Source organism: Metopolophium dirhodum, chromosome 4 (genome assembly GCF_019925205.1).
Source record: "Metopolophium dirhodum isolate CAU chromosome 4, ASM1992520v1, whole genome shotgun sequence".
NCBI classification, from domain to species: domain Eukaryota; kingdom Metazoa; phylum Arthropoda; class Insecta; order Hemiptera; family Aphididae; genus Metopolophium; species Metopolophium dirhodum.
The window spans coordinates 9,557,115-9,572,147 of record NC_083563.1 but is presented as its reverse complement, the minus strand read 5'-3'; the positions used below and the strand labels follow the sequence as shown (position 1 = coordinate 9,572,147).

General features: G+C 27.2%; 1 protein-coding gene across 3 annotated transcripts; it reads left to right on the top strand.

Annotated features, from left to right (window-relative positions):
* Positions 1–2,372: 2,372 nt before the first annotated feature.
* Positions 2,373–12,595, top strand: LOC132943302 (myotubularin-related protein 6). Of its 3 annotated transcripts, none has more exons than XM_061012235.1 (11): positions 2,373–2,680; positions 2,965–3,181; positions 7,426–7,705; positions 7,783–7,940; positions 8,053–8,178; positions 8,232–8,366; positions 8,433–8,565; positions 8,655–8,887; positions 8,954–9,204; positions 9,277–9,781; positions 11,239–12,595. In XM_061012235.1, exons 2-11 carry the CDS (start codon positions 3,011–3,013, stop codon positions 11,383–11,385), a joined length of 2,139 nt encoding a protein of 712 aa, XP_060868218.1. In that variant the 5' UTR covers positions 2,373–2,680; positions 2,965–3,010; the 3' UTR covers positions 11,386–12,595. The 3 variants fall into 3 exon arrangements, with proteins under 3 accessions (XP_060868218.1, XP_060868220.1, XP_060868219.1); XM_061012236.1 differs by lacking the exon at positions 2,373–2,680 and adding an exon at positions 2,692–2,897; XM_061012237.1 differs by lacking the exon at positions 2,965–3,181 and having other exon boundaries at positions 2,374–2,680.
* The last annotated feature ends 2,438 nt before the right edge of the window (positions 12,596–15,033 follow it).

The following is a 15,033-nucleotide window of genomic DNA, read 5'->3' as shown; positions in this document are numbered from 1 at the left end:
AAAGTTCATAATCAAGTGTAATAAAAATCACTGAAAAAAAAAAAAAAGTGCCATATTTTATATTACAGCGGTAATGATTGAGGTTGGGATTTCTATGTACTTTGCAATGTTTTCCAAATCTAGACGATACTTGTTATATTTTATGACGATTTTATAAGTCATATTTTGTATTTTAAAATTTGCACATGTTTTTACATGATTTTTATAATAAATATATAATCTAAACCTATAGGTATATAAAAAAAAAAATAGTTTATTATCAGATTAAATAAGAAGTCCAAAATGATAAGTTCTGTCTGTAAAACTTTTATACAATCCTAAAAAGTTTAAAGTGTATAATGTAATTTATACCGAATTTATATTAGAATTTATTTCTTTAATATTAAAAATAAAATAAAAATAATTTAGTGCACTATTTAGAATTTTTAGGACATTGTAATCATCAATAATAATTATGATAATCAACACAGAAAAAACCAAATAGGGGGGGAGGGCATCTGCCCTTACACCCCTTGTAGTTGTACAAATAACATAATATATTACAATGTGATATTCAATATTCACCTGTTCTGTGGAAATAATATTGAAAATATGATTTATTTAGTTGATAGTGTTTGCCACGCCCCTCTGGAGTCTGCGCGTTCAAGGCCTCAAGTCACCCGATTCAGACATGACACGACCGTTTACAGTCAATTTCACAAAATATGGCACTCGACGATAGTGCGTCTAGTGGACTTTTTTACGTAGTGCTAAAACATATTGTGTCAAAGAAGTCGCGGCAAATTTAAATTTATTTTTTAAATACTATATTTATTTATACAAATTATCAACAGTTCTGCTTTTTTTCTATCACATTTTATTTTGCGATTACAAATACTTCAGAATTAAAAATTAAAAAATAATAAAAGGTGGGCAAGTGGGTCACTATAATGAATGGTGTTAAATTTGAATACAACGATTCTGATCGAAAACAGTCAGTCAATCTATGATATTACCAAGAACATTTAGTGAATAAAGTAATTTATTTACCTTTTACGTGGAACCTTGTTTTAAATTTTCAATCCTTAGTTCTTAAAGTTGAAAACATTTTTATACATTTTCAACTACAAAATAATTTTTAAATTTTTTCAAAATTCAAACGTAAAGTGCTTATAAAAAAAATGTTTGCCCTATTTATTTTTAATATTTTTCAACTGCTATTGTAACAAAATATCAGGAACCTTGTATTCAATTTTCACGCCTTGACCCAACAAATAAAATTTTAATGATATTTATAGAAAAAAAAACTAAACAAATTGGAAGCGAAAAATGTACGTAAACATCTCAAAATATTTTGAACATTTTATCAAGTATAGGAATTAATAAAATAAACATATGGTGTACATTTCAAGTATCTACAGACTACAGTTATTCGTTTTTGAATTACAGCAAAATAAGAAAATTGCTACATGGGAAATCAAGTGGATATCAAATCTTGTAAAAATTTGAACTTCAAACCCTCAAAAAAAATGTATTTTAACTTTCCAGTAGACATTTTTTTAGAAAGGTAGACAAACTATTACGAGGAATCTTTTTTTACATTTTAAAATCTTTGATTAAACTAAAAAGTTTTATGAATTTCTAACTCAGAATAATTTGCACATTTTTGTAATTTTTCAAATGTTGAACTTTAAATGCTTACCAAAAAAAAATGATGACTGTATTTTTAACATTTTTAAACTGCCATTGTAACCATATATTAGGAGCCTTGTATTAAATTTTCAAACATTTTGACCCAACAAATAACATTTTATTGACATCTATATAAAAGAAAACTAAATAAATTGGAAACCGAAAATGTACGTAAACAAGTCAAAATATTTTCAAAATTGTATGGTGTATAGAAAATGTTTTTGAACTTTTCTTCCAATTATCCAGTCACTTAGTCACGGCTTCAACGCTTCATTCAAAAGTCTTTAATTTTGACGTCCGAAATTTTTTATGGTGACTTAACCTTTTACTTGTGCCAAATTAGCTCAATTAGATTGGATTTACAAAGGATATGGGGATATGGCAAGAGACGCACGATATCTAGTACCATTTCCATTCCAATTTGATCGAGCTTAATATAATTTTTTCTACTGTCAGTCACCATTTTTTTTATTTTGGATCCCCCCCCCCCCGCCCTGTAGTCGCACCAGGTACTATCCAAGGTGGATTTATAAATCCATAATCTTTAATCGTGGGGTACAATATTAACGATAGTATTATCTAAAGCACGGACGGTTGCACGACGGCCCATATTGGATCACAGCGCTGAGCGGCGCCGAATGTTCTTATCAATCTGACAAAAAGTAGACAACAGCAGGCTGCTACCACAGAAAACTGAATAGATTATAAATGCTATAATCAATGCTACTACCACCTAATAGTAAATAGTTTTAATACCTATTCAGTATTCGGTCCCAGTGTTATTTACAATGTACTTATGTTTGCTTTACTTAACCGTGGTTTAATAGTTATTAGTTTAAAAATTAATTATGGGCCGAATGCCTAGTCAACTTTTTTTCTGACAACTTTATGTTCTTAATTTTTTTAGTTATTTATTTATATTTATGTTAACCTATTTTTAATTCTCTAGTCACTCGATTTTATTAATGTGCCTTAAATTGTCAAGATGGAACATATAAAAACTCCAAAAGTAATTTATATAATTCCTAGTCGCGTCCTCATAATTATAAATATTGAAAATATACTTAATAAATAAGAGTTGGATATTTTGTTGGGTGCTTGTGGCTGAGGTTAACACATTATGCATGTGTGCTAGATAACTAGATTCCTTCTTAAATTATCTCAATCTACACAATCCCTAACCTACCCACCTGTAGTGTTTTATTATTCTATCCGGAGAGGTTATGGCAAGTGGTTTGTATTCTGTAGTTATTATAGTAGATCTAACCCAGGTTGTTGTGCATGCTTTTGTAGGACACGCAGTGAGTTGTGTGTATAAATCTTTAACACATGCAGTTGTATGGCCGAAAAAGACAGGTTCGTGTCACCGGCTGGCTTCCGTCTGTATCGTTTGTCATCGGCTCCCGGATCGTACTCTCTGTTCTGCCGCTTGAGGTCGTGGCTACAGCGTGAAGCTGCCATGGCCAAAGTGGCCAGGCAACAGCAACAGGACGGTTCGGTCATTAAAAAGGTACAACGTGTTATTCAGTTAAAAAAGAATGCTGATTAATAATTAAAATTATTATAATAAATATAAAAAAATCTACATTAAATAAGATTTTAAATAATTTATTCAGCTAATGACTTAAAATGTATCAAAATATAGTTGATTTGTCAGTTATTAATTAATAATATTTAATAAACACTCTTAATATTTACTTTATTTAAAAATAAATGTACTAATATACTTAAATAGGTATTTTTTAAATTTTAAAAAATAATATTGAAGACAACCAAGTTAGCATAATTATTAGTATTACAAAGATAACATTAAAGGGAAAATCATATCTAGTTTATATTATAGGACATTTATAAGATATTTCTATTTTAAACTTATTAAACATTTGAGTTTCAAGTTACCAAGTTATCACCAGTGGCGCCGACCCTATGTCCAAGTATGTGACCGAAACACTAGTCATAAGTGGGTTGTGGTGGTATACTACTAGTATTAATGGGCTCATTAAGTTTGATCTTTTAAGATGATAATTGTGGGTATGATAAAAATAAAGACCAAAAAGAATATAAAAATAAACAAATTAATAAGCATTACTTGCAAAGCTAATAGGTACAAATAGAATTGTATTATAATTATGAAAAGCACATTACAATCTAAAGCTTTAAATATTAAATAATTTTGATTAGAAAATTATAATTATTATTTTTATGGTTTGTAAATAAAGTTTTTGTTAGATTCACAAAGGTTTAGCTAGACATTTATGCATTATACTTAAACAAATTAAAGACCTATATTTTTAGTTTATTCATGTTCCAATTTAATTAGTACCCATAATTAATAAATAAGTGAATATATTAATTGAGGAGTGTGGAGGCCTCCACTCGGATCTGTAAAGATTTTGCAACATAACTTAGAATGAACCTCGGCACCACTGGATTCTACTGTACTTCATGGTCATAGTGATAACTTTTAAACCAATTTTTCTAAAACAAAATATTCATTAGATTAATTTTGAATTGTTCAAAGTAAGCAACACAATATAAATAAATAATTTTAAAACCCATTATTATAAAAGTTTACCCTATAACTGCATGATTTTGCATACGTCATATATGCATGAAATTATAACCCCTTATCCACTAATTGTGTATTCACATATTATATATTTTAAAAACAATTTGTCATAAGTTATATTTTAAACAATATTAAATTTAGGTGCCATGTTTTATTTATTTATTTTGTTAGACCTGATTCTTATGTAGTTTAGAATATTAATTTAACTAATTAATACAATTAGCAGAATAATTATATATAAAAACTATTTCACTAAAGCCAAAGTTTTACGTATAATTTAAGGATAGTTATTTTGAAAATATACTATCATCTAAATATCTAATACATACTATACTCGTTTTCACGAGAGAACGGGACCGTTTCACGCATGTAAAACGATTCGATTGGTACGTGATCACTAGGGGCCGGAATTATATTCTTTTGCATATTTTTTTTGAGGCTATGCAAGACGGGGGTTTGAAATCTTTACAAATCATAAAACCGGTTAATTAATGGCAAAAGTTTTTTTAGCATATTTGAGAATATTTCAAGATAAAAGAATATTTCGTACAATAAAGAATATTTGAGAATATATCGATTAATTTGTATAGACATTCAATATTTTTTGTTGCAGTGGCGTAAATAATATAAATTATGTGTCCGATACTAGTGATGTGATATTGATACATTATATACGTATTATAACCATCATATAGCATGCCTTAATTAGTAATGTACTGTAATATTCTGTAGTAGATAAGAGACTTATAAGTCAGTCAGTACTTAAATGTAAAGCAGTTTTTGACATAGAAACCATAGAAAAATCTAATGTGTCTCTTGTTGATTCGATAAATCTAAATGAAAATACAATTGGTCAACTTCAAAAAATACCCGGAGAAAATGGAAATAAAATAAAAATAAAAATTGATCAACTTCAACAAAAAAATAAAGGGCTCATCTTTATAAAAAACGTAGCTAAAGTTTTGAATGGAAATAATAAAGTTCAACTTATAGACAATTTTTCACCGGCTATGATTACTGATTTGCAAAATGCTCCCGTGACTTCAGTTTACGTCGAACGTTCATTTGGCACGTATAAAAATATAATAACAGACCGTCGTACAAATATGACACCAGAACACATGGAGCAAAATATAGTTGTTAACTGTTTTCAAAAATGTTCGTGATTAAAAATACCTTATTGTTATTAATATAATTTAATCAATTTTTTTTTTAACATGTATTATTTTGCTTACTTTTTGCATATTATTTTTTATCATATACTTTTGCATATTACTTTTTATCATATACTTAATTATATCAGTTTTTTTGTATTATTTTGCATATAAATGAATTTTTTTATCTCAAGAGAATATTTAAATAAAAAAGCATATTTTTTTGCATATTTTATTATGATTTTTAAAGAATATTGGAAGAATATTTTCAACTTTTTAAGAGAATATTAGCATCTTATTTTGGCTATTTTAAAAAAATATAATTCCGGCCCCTAGTGATCACACTTACAACTAATAGTTGGTGGGGGATGCAACGATCCTGTTCTCTCATGAAAAAGAGTATAGATATAATTCTGTAATGACTAAAATGATTTATCCTAATTTTAATACCAACTTAAGTGTGAAATATATAGATTTTAGAATAATTTGTTCATTTCCCTGCATTTTTTAGGACAGTATGAGTGATCCAAAACAAAAATATTATAGATCAAAATTAGAGTTGAAGTGGTACATCATAAAACCATTATTATATTTTGCTCTGAGGTGAGCAAATGCGAATCTGGTGTTCAACATTTGGTCCCGGTTTTTTGTAGTGATTATTTTTTTAAGCAATACCTTAATATATAATAATTGACAGAATATATTTATTAAAAATTTTAATAACATCTATTAATCACTAAACATGGAAAGATAATTATTAATTTGATGGTTTGTAAAATATTTTAATCCTATATGGAGGTGCCATTACACCAATATGATGTGAATATATGCTACAATGTAAATAATATAATCAGTATCATTACAATTTATATTATTAAACAGTTCTATGATCTTTAAAATAAGTTCAGTTAAGAAAAAGAATTTATTAATTTAACAGCATGTAATGAAGTCATTTTTGTTTAATTATTTAATTTTTAATAAAATGTTTAGTATTTAAGAATCAATTAAATGTGATTTCCCAACTACAATATTAATATGTTAATCTTAAATTGGAAAAATTGTATATGAATAAGAGAAAAACAATTTATGAAACAAAAAAATATATTTGAACAATTTATCAACATAATATTTATGTCTACTCTATTGTAAGAAATATTTAAAATTGTTTAAAAACAAACCTTACTTTCTAATTTCTTAAAAATAATAATAATAACAGAATCCATATTATATATATTACCATAAATTTCTCTCTAAGCGTTCTAAGTTCTAACATCCTCACAAGAAAACTAACATTATTAATCCTAGGTAAAATATTGAAAATAAAATGTAGTTATAATCTATGTATTGAATAGTTCTTAAAAATGAACCATTAATAGTTTTGTCAATGAGAGAAGGGGCCCCCTCTGTCATTCAAGACTTGTTGACCATAATTTAATTTTATATTTTAAGCTTAATACACCTTAATAATTTGGATTGTTTGCTTAATTCTAATGTAGTGAACTAGAAATGTTATAAAATTATTTATGTACAAATTTCAAATTAAGAATTCACAAATTAAAAAATAATTTAGCCACTAAACAAAATTTATCTCAAAAATATAGTTAGTAGTAATCGTCATTTTAACTTTAAAGATAAAACATAATAAATTAATATGCTTTTTAAAAATATGAAATGCATGGTATAAAATTTGAGATTAGAAAAAATCATGTGTTTTCAATAACTTTGTGTATTTTTTAAGAACTAATGTGGTTTACTTTGGAATATTCAAGATGGTATTTTGCTTTGTGACTAATAACACAATTATTTTTAGCTTAGGTATTGACATCTTTTAGATATAATTTAGATATGTATAAATTCAAATTAACTTTAATTTATACTACACATAGGTCAAAGCTGCCCTTCATAAAAATAAGCTTAAGTAGCTCACAATTTAAAATGCTATTTACTTGTGCTTAAAGTTCCATAAAGTATTAATCATTATATATTAAATCTGAGTTAATTGATTAAAATGTATATTTTTCTTAATTTCAGATAGAAAATGTACGAATGTTAGACCGATATAATTCCAAAAAAACGTCAGCTGGTACATTATATTTAACAGCTACCCATTTAATATTTTTCGATACTGAAAATAATAAAGAATCGTGGGTGCTGTTAATGCATATAGGCAATGTTGAAAAATTACCTATTACAACTACTGGTTGTCCAATCTTAATACGATGCAAAACATTCCTATCAGTCACATTTGTCATACCAAAAGAAAGAGATTCTCACAATATATTCACATCACTGCTTGTTCTCTGCCAACCTGGTTTGTATTTACATTGCTATTTAATTTGTAAATATGCATTAATCTAAAGATAATAAAATATTCATATACATTTTCAGCAAAAATCGAAGATGTTTACTGTTTTTTATATAAATCAAACTCTGATAAGATATCAAAAAGTGCTGGTTGGGATAGTTTTAATCTGGAAAAAGAATACCAAAGAATGAATGTACCAAATGAATCTTGGAGTCTTACTACATTAAATCAAGACTATCAGGTTGATATCTTTAATTAATTGTATTTTTATAATCCTGATATGTGTAGGATACATGATAATAATTTTATTACAATTACATACAACTGCCCATACAATTAATACATTATTTCAGTTGTGTGATACTTACCCAAAGTTCCTTTTTGTTCCATCGTCTGTGAGTACATCCATTTTAGTGGGCAGTTCAAAGTTTCGTAGCAAGGAACGGTTACCAGTACTTACATACTTACATGGAAACAAGGTATTATTACAAACATTTTTTGTTTCTTGAAGTATTCATTTTTTTACTTTTAGGCGTCAATTTGCCGCTGTGCACAACCATTATCTGGATTTAATGCTAGATGTATGGAAGATGAGCAACTTCTCACATGTATACTATACACAAATCCAGGTAGCGAGTACATGTATGTTGTTGATACCAGACCAAAGGTAATTTTATTGGCAAAATTATTAAACAAGGCTTATTACTCTATGTTATTATATGTACATTTTTAGATAAATGCCATGGCAAATCGAGCAACAGGGAAAGGATATGAAAATGAAAACTTTTATGATAGTATTAAATTTAATTTCTTAGGTATAGAAAATATTCATGTAATGAGAAATAGCTTGTCCAAAGTTGTAGATTGTGAGTTCCATTGTTGTACAAATTATAACTTAATAAATAATACTTACTTATCTTTTTGGTTTTGTTTAAATATTAATATCTTTTACTAGTATGTGAACAACGAAATCTATCTATGTCGCAATTTATTGGAGGATTAGATAGTAGTGGTTGGTTACGGCATATCAAAACTATTCTCGATACATCAGCTTTTATATGCCAAGCAGTTAATAGTGGGAAATCTGTTGTGGTCCATTGTTCAGATGGATGGGATCGAACAGCTCAAGTCTGTTCACTAGCTTCTCTAATGTTAGACCCATATTATCGCACACTCCAAGGATTCCAGGTAGAATTAAATATTTTACTAAAAAGTTGAAGTTATGTTCTGATTTTTAATTTTATTAAATACTAGGCGCTTATTGAAAAAGATTGGTTAGCATTTGGTCACAAATTTAGTGATCGGTGTGGCCATATAGCTGGTGACTCTAAAGAAGTCTCCCCAGTATTTACACAATTTATAGAAGCAACATGGCAACTCACAATGATTCAACCTACTTCATTTGAATTCAACGAACGATTTTTATTAATTTTACATGACCATGTAACATCCTGTCAATATGGGACTTTCATTGGAAATTGTGAAAAAGAACGCGTTGATCTCAAGTAATTTTATTTTATTTTATTTCATAAAGTTAGTTAAATAATTTATTTTTTTAACTTAAAATAATTATTTAGACTCAAGGATCGTACATTTTCTTTTTGGGGTTATGTTGAAGAACATAAAAAAGAATTTTTAAATCCTCTTTATAGTGCTCAAACAGAAACTATGAGCCCTGATTTATCACCACAAAATATAAGATTTTGGCGAGGAATGTATTGTCGTTTTGAAAATGGAGTCCATCCACGGGAGCATGTATATGATATTTTACTAGCGACTAGTGAACAGACAAAATCCATTGATGATCACGTAAAATTCCTACAAAAAAGATTATCATATTTTAAACGTAAAATAACTGATGGTGCAGACATGGTCAGAAACAGTTTGTTCTCAAAAGAAATATGTGTAGAGCCTATGAGCTACAATAAAGAAGAAAATATTATACAATCTATGAATGATGCATTTGATAATTTAACTGTTATGGAGCCAAAACTAGATGAAGCCCATAAGGTGGCTATTGAATGGAAAAGTTTACGAGAAGCAGTTTCTTGTGAATGCTCTACTGATTCTTCAACAAAAAAAGTAATATATTATTGTTGTAATATCAATGATTTAATTATATTGAAATTTATCTTATTACAATAACAAATAATGACCCAAAACGGGAACATTACCAGTAGTGCTTAAATAGTGTGTCGAGATTATGAACACAAATAGATCAGCTTAATAGTAATATCTATACACTTAGGGCTGTTCAGATTGGTGGGGGAGACAGGACATTGTTAGGGGCCCCTTTAAAGTATTGATGTATAATAATTAATAATAACCAACTGTCACCGTTATTGTTCTTATTGAGCTTTCTGTCCCGACAAAAGACTAAAATATCCTTCCTATTTTTATCATACTGTATTATGATGGTGAAGGGCCCCCACATTAATTTGCCCCTGACCCCCATAAATTTTGGGACGGCCCTGGATACACTATTTATAAGTGTGTTATTAACATATAAGACACCTATAGACACCTATTAGACCTCAATACACGACAAGGAAACAGGTGCCAAGAGAAGTCTGTCTTATGTCTTGTTGTATTCCTGCTACAGTTATGTTTGTAAACATTATCATTTAAGGACCCTGAAAACGTATCATTTTTAAAGAGTTGTGGTTAGGCGATTATTTTGTTTCTGCTGTCACTAATTGTCTTAGTGTGTGTAGTATTAGTAAATGATCATTAATGTGCATATATTCCCCACCAATCACCCGCATCAAACATATTACGCACCTGCGTACACATGTCATTTAGTCATTAGATAAAAATATTCAAAATCAATTTATGGACGTGAAATTGCTATACGCCTTACAACAATTTAAGTACTTCCAAAATTCTGATTTAAAAAGTGTAAAGATGTTTGAATGCATAAACAAGATTACTTTGCATCGGTCAGAGCACTTTTTCAATTTTAGCAAATTGTTGACGATAATAAATATTTTAAATTTTATACATTTTTCAATTTATTATATTAAATATATTAAAAACTATTAAAAATATTGAATATGTGCTCCGACCAATGCAACCAATGCAAAGTAAACTTTTTTATCAAAAATCTATACACATTTAAAAACAAACAACTAAAAGTACCATAATTGTTGTCAGTTGCTAAGGTCATTTGAATGAAAAATTTATAGATGGGAGCTCGGAAAATAATAATTATTGTTATATTTTAATTATTACAAAATTATACCCAATGCAGTGGTATTCTAATGGAGGGGGAATGCGGATATTCCCTTACCCTGCCCCCCTAGACATTTCAGAAAGAATTAATTTCTTATGAAATGTATTTTTTTGTCAATAAAAACTCCCAAAATTCAGTTTAAAGTATGCCACTGACCCAATATGATTCAACTTGTTTCCCAGTTCCAATAATTAGCACGTTTTTGTTGTTAATCTAAATAATTTCACAGCGCATATTATACATATTTTAACTATATTTTATTGTAGATTACAATAATTTAATATTTATATTTATACTTTATATTTAGTATCACTGTTGGAAATGTGGAAATGTGTTTTGCACTCGTTGTATAGATATGAATGTTTCATTACCTGGACACCTTAGTCAAGATCCTGTGCCTGTATGTCACGGATGTCGTAAAATTGTTTCAAGATCATCGACAGAATCTTCTTAAGTTCATTGTGTTATTATTCAACTAATTATTAGTTAATTTTACTAACATTAAGACCAGTTACAATATTTATACTTAAATCTGTAAATATAAATACTTATTCCAGTTATAAATTAATTATATTATGAACATATATATAGCCTAAATTATCTCATAGGTCTCCAATTTTTTAATAGTACCCAATTTGTCTTTTTTGTAAGAAATAAAAATGATCGCACAATATTTTCTTTATCACACCAAATAATATATAATTTAAATAAGCTAAAATGTAATGTCAACTTTAACTATAATATTCTGTGCAAATTGAGAAAAATATCGGCACAAATTGAATAATAGTTTATATTACATATTAAAAATTATTTTATTTTAATCATACTATTTATCAAAGTTTAAATAATTTAATTAAGTATTTAAATTACATTTATATAAAACAAGATCAATAATATTCTAATATAAAAATAAACATATATATTTAGTGTTTACTTCCTACATTCATTTATACATAAATATAAAACAATATTGATTACTGAATGATAATATTTTAATTGTGTTGTATGCCTAATAGTTTCAGTTTTAGGTATTTCATAAAGTAAGACCATACAACTATATTATTATTAACTTAAAATTTGAGTAAACCAGTAATGTGAAATTACTCATTATAATTTATAAATAACAAAATATATTTATACTACATGTTAAATTAAAATTAAAATTTCAAATTTGTTTGAAAATATTATTGTGTATAGGTACCTGAGATAATTGATAGTATATGATTTTAATGAAGTTTGTTTTACATTTATATTAAATAATAAACACTGAATATTACATATTACATATTCTGGTTGAAAAATTGGATCAAACCTATACAATTGAAAAGTGATATTTTAAGTAGGTATATACCTACAAATAATTAAACTCTAGTTTTTAGATTCAATAAAAATTTAAGTTTTAATAATGTAAATCCATTTCCTATACCATATTACTATATATATTATATTATATTACATTACATTACATTATTATAAACTAATAGATGTTGATTCCAGAACAATTATAAGTTTTTTTTTTTAATGTATATACTAAGCAAGGTCCTCGACATTTATTTTCTGTGCATAACTGTATAAGAAATGTAACACCACGTGTTGTCTCCGTCTTACAAGCGTAAAACATAGCAACATTTATTAAAAAGCGTAAAATATATAATTGAAAAGAATATTGATCGTATTTTTTAAAAACTTGTAAAATTTCCATGTTGTTTTAATAAGTATGTTGTATGTGTATAATCAGTAATCTATGTATTTACAGATTTCAGTACACTTGCCATTGGCGCAACTAGATGAATGCAAAAGCGTCTTTTAGTGCCCCTCGTATTTTTAGGTCCAACTATTATTTTTACAGTGAAATACCATACATTTTATGTTTTTTTAAATTATGATATATTTACTGAAAAAAAATTTAAACTATTTTGGCCATTATATTACCTAATTTATTATACATTTTTACATACTCCTGTTTAGACAATACATATTACGAAAAAGTGAATTGCTTATGAGCTATTATTATAGCCAATAGATCACATCATAAAACACTAAATATATTAATGGTATTGTGGACTGTGTATTACTGATAACCCTCCATAATTTTCAGCTGACCCACAGTTAATATTTGCTGATCAAATTGGCCTCTTTTCAGATCTTGGACACTTGGACCCTCAAATAATTACGCATATACCTACAGTATAAATTAATTGTTTTTGTTTTATATACCTAGTTACACAAGTTTAGATTTCTAATCTGGTTTTAATAAGTGGCCCCTTGAAATTTCCTGACCGACAGTTTCCTAACTCTGGATCCACCCCTGATCAGTCATTAGTGGTATTTAATATTTAAACATCATCATTGTTTAACAATAATGGTAAGTAAGTGTAAAGAATAGGAAATGTACGTAATGTAAAATAATATGGCAGGTCGCCAGGCAGTATATCACGATTATAATGCACTATTTGAGCGAAGCTAAACATTTTTTTAAGTAGGTGGGTCTAACACCAGCATTTTTTTTTCCCATAACATGAAATATAGATCGGCGCCATTGGTTAGATGGGAGAGGCGCCTCAGCTCTCTAAATTCCTAATTACAATTTACAAGACATTTTCAGATTACCTGCCAACCATAAATTTTAACTAGCTATAAACTAGCTTTAAAATTAAAATATAACAAAACGGCAAAATCCTATGAGATATTGAGATGCCCTAGATAATAATCTTACCTTTAAATTGTATAATAAGGTTTAAATTCATCCTTTTATAAAATTGCTCGTAAGTTTTATTGATAGAAGTTCAAAAATATCGATGATACATATACAGGCACGGTAATTTTTTATATGCATTTAAGGTAGAAATTCATCAAAATCCCGAAAATGTGCAAACTATTTTTAGTTAGAAATTCATAAAAGTTTTTCTTTTGATATTATCTAACATAAGACATTTTTATAGACACAAGTTTATCTACCTTTATTAAAATAAAAGTTTACCGGAAAGTAACGCTACATATTTATGGCCATGATATATTCTAAAATTTTATTAATTTTTTTTTTAATTATTAAATTTTATTTTTTTTACACATGAATATAGGTACTAGCAGGATGACACACTGTAGTCTCCTGTCAAAATCGTTTATCGTATGGAATTATTTATCATTGAATTCAAACCTAACACATCTATGATCTATTACAAATTACAATGACATAGGTATACTATACGCTTTTTATACATTACAGACTGCAGTATAGCATTTACATTTTAATGTTCATATTTTTACGAAATTCGTCAAAATCACTAGTTTTGTATAAAGTAGGTACCTAAAGTTATTTTAGTTATAAATCACTACTCAGTACTTATTTATTTATTTATATATAGACAATAAGTATAGTACATAAAAGCTATAGTTACAATAATTACAAATTACAATTAAATGGTATATTTAAACTTGTAATTCATATATATGTTCAGATTTGCGTGCTGCCGAGTTTTAAAATGTTAGATCAACACCATTTACTTACACGACAGTACAACCTACCATAATTACAATAAATTTCATCAATTTTAGTATACAAGTGCGATAAATGATTATCTATGTATTATGATTGTTAATTATTATTAGACAACTATATTGATTAATACTTTAATTGTTTTTTTTTTTTTTTAGAAAACAAGAATACCTATATACAATCTGTAATAATTTATACAATGGGTAATATGGGGGGGTACAAGTATACAATATGGGACGGCATGATAAAAAAGGGGGTCCAATAACCCTACTTCAAAATTCTAAGCTGGTTTTTTTTTATTAAATGTTAAGGAGGTATACTTTAATTGTATATAAATAGAATATAGATTGAATAGACATTTGAATGTTCTTATTTTCAAAAAATATATATACAATTTATATTAAATGATATAATTTCATTGAAAAAAAAAATTTTCAGAAATAATTTTTTAAGGTTTTTTTTTTTTGAAAAACAACATACATTTTTTATTTTATATTCCGAAGTGGAATATTTTTCAGAGTATTTTAATAAGTAGATAAAAACCAAATGTAGATGCGTATAGAGTATATAGTGAATATATATCAATACAATGGCAGTATGGCACAA

Bases quoted from the DNA above. Each gene is read 5' to 3' on its own strand.
- LOC132943302 (XM_061012235.1), top strand. From the start codon at position 3,011: ATGGCCGAAAAAGACAGGTTCGTGTCACCGGCTGGCTTCCGTCTGTAT. The intron at 8,367-8,432 runs GTAATTTTATTG...GTACATTTTTAG, and splicing joins TTGTTGATACCAGACCAAAG to ATAAATGCCATGGCAAATCG. The intron at 8,566-8,654 runs GTGAGTTCCATT...ATCTTTTACTAG, and splicing joins CTTGTCCAAAGTTGTAGATT to TATGTGAACAACGAAATCTA.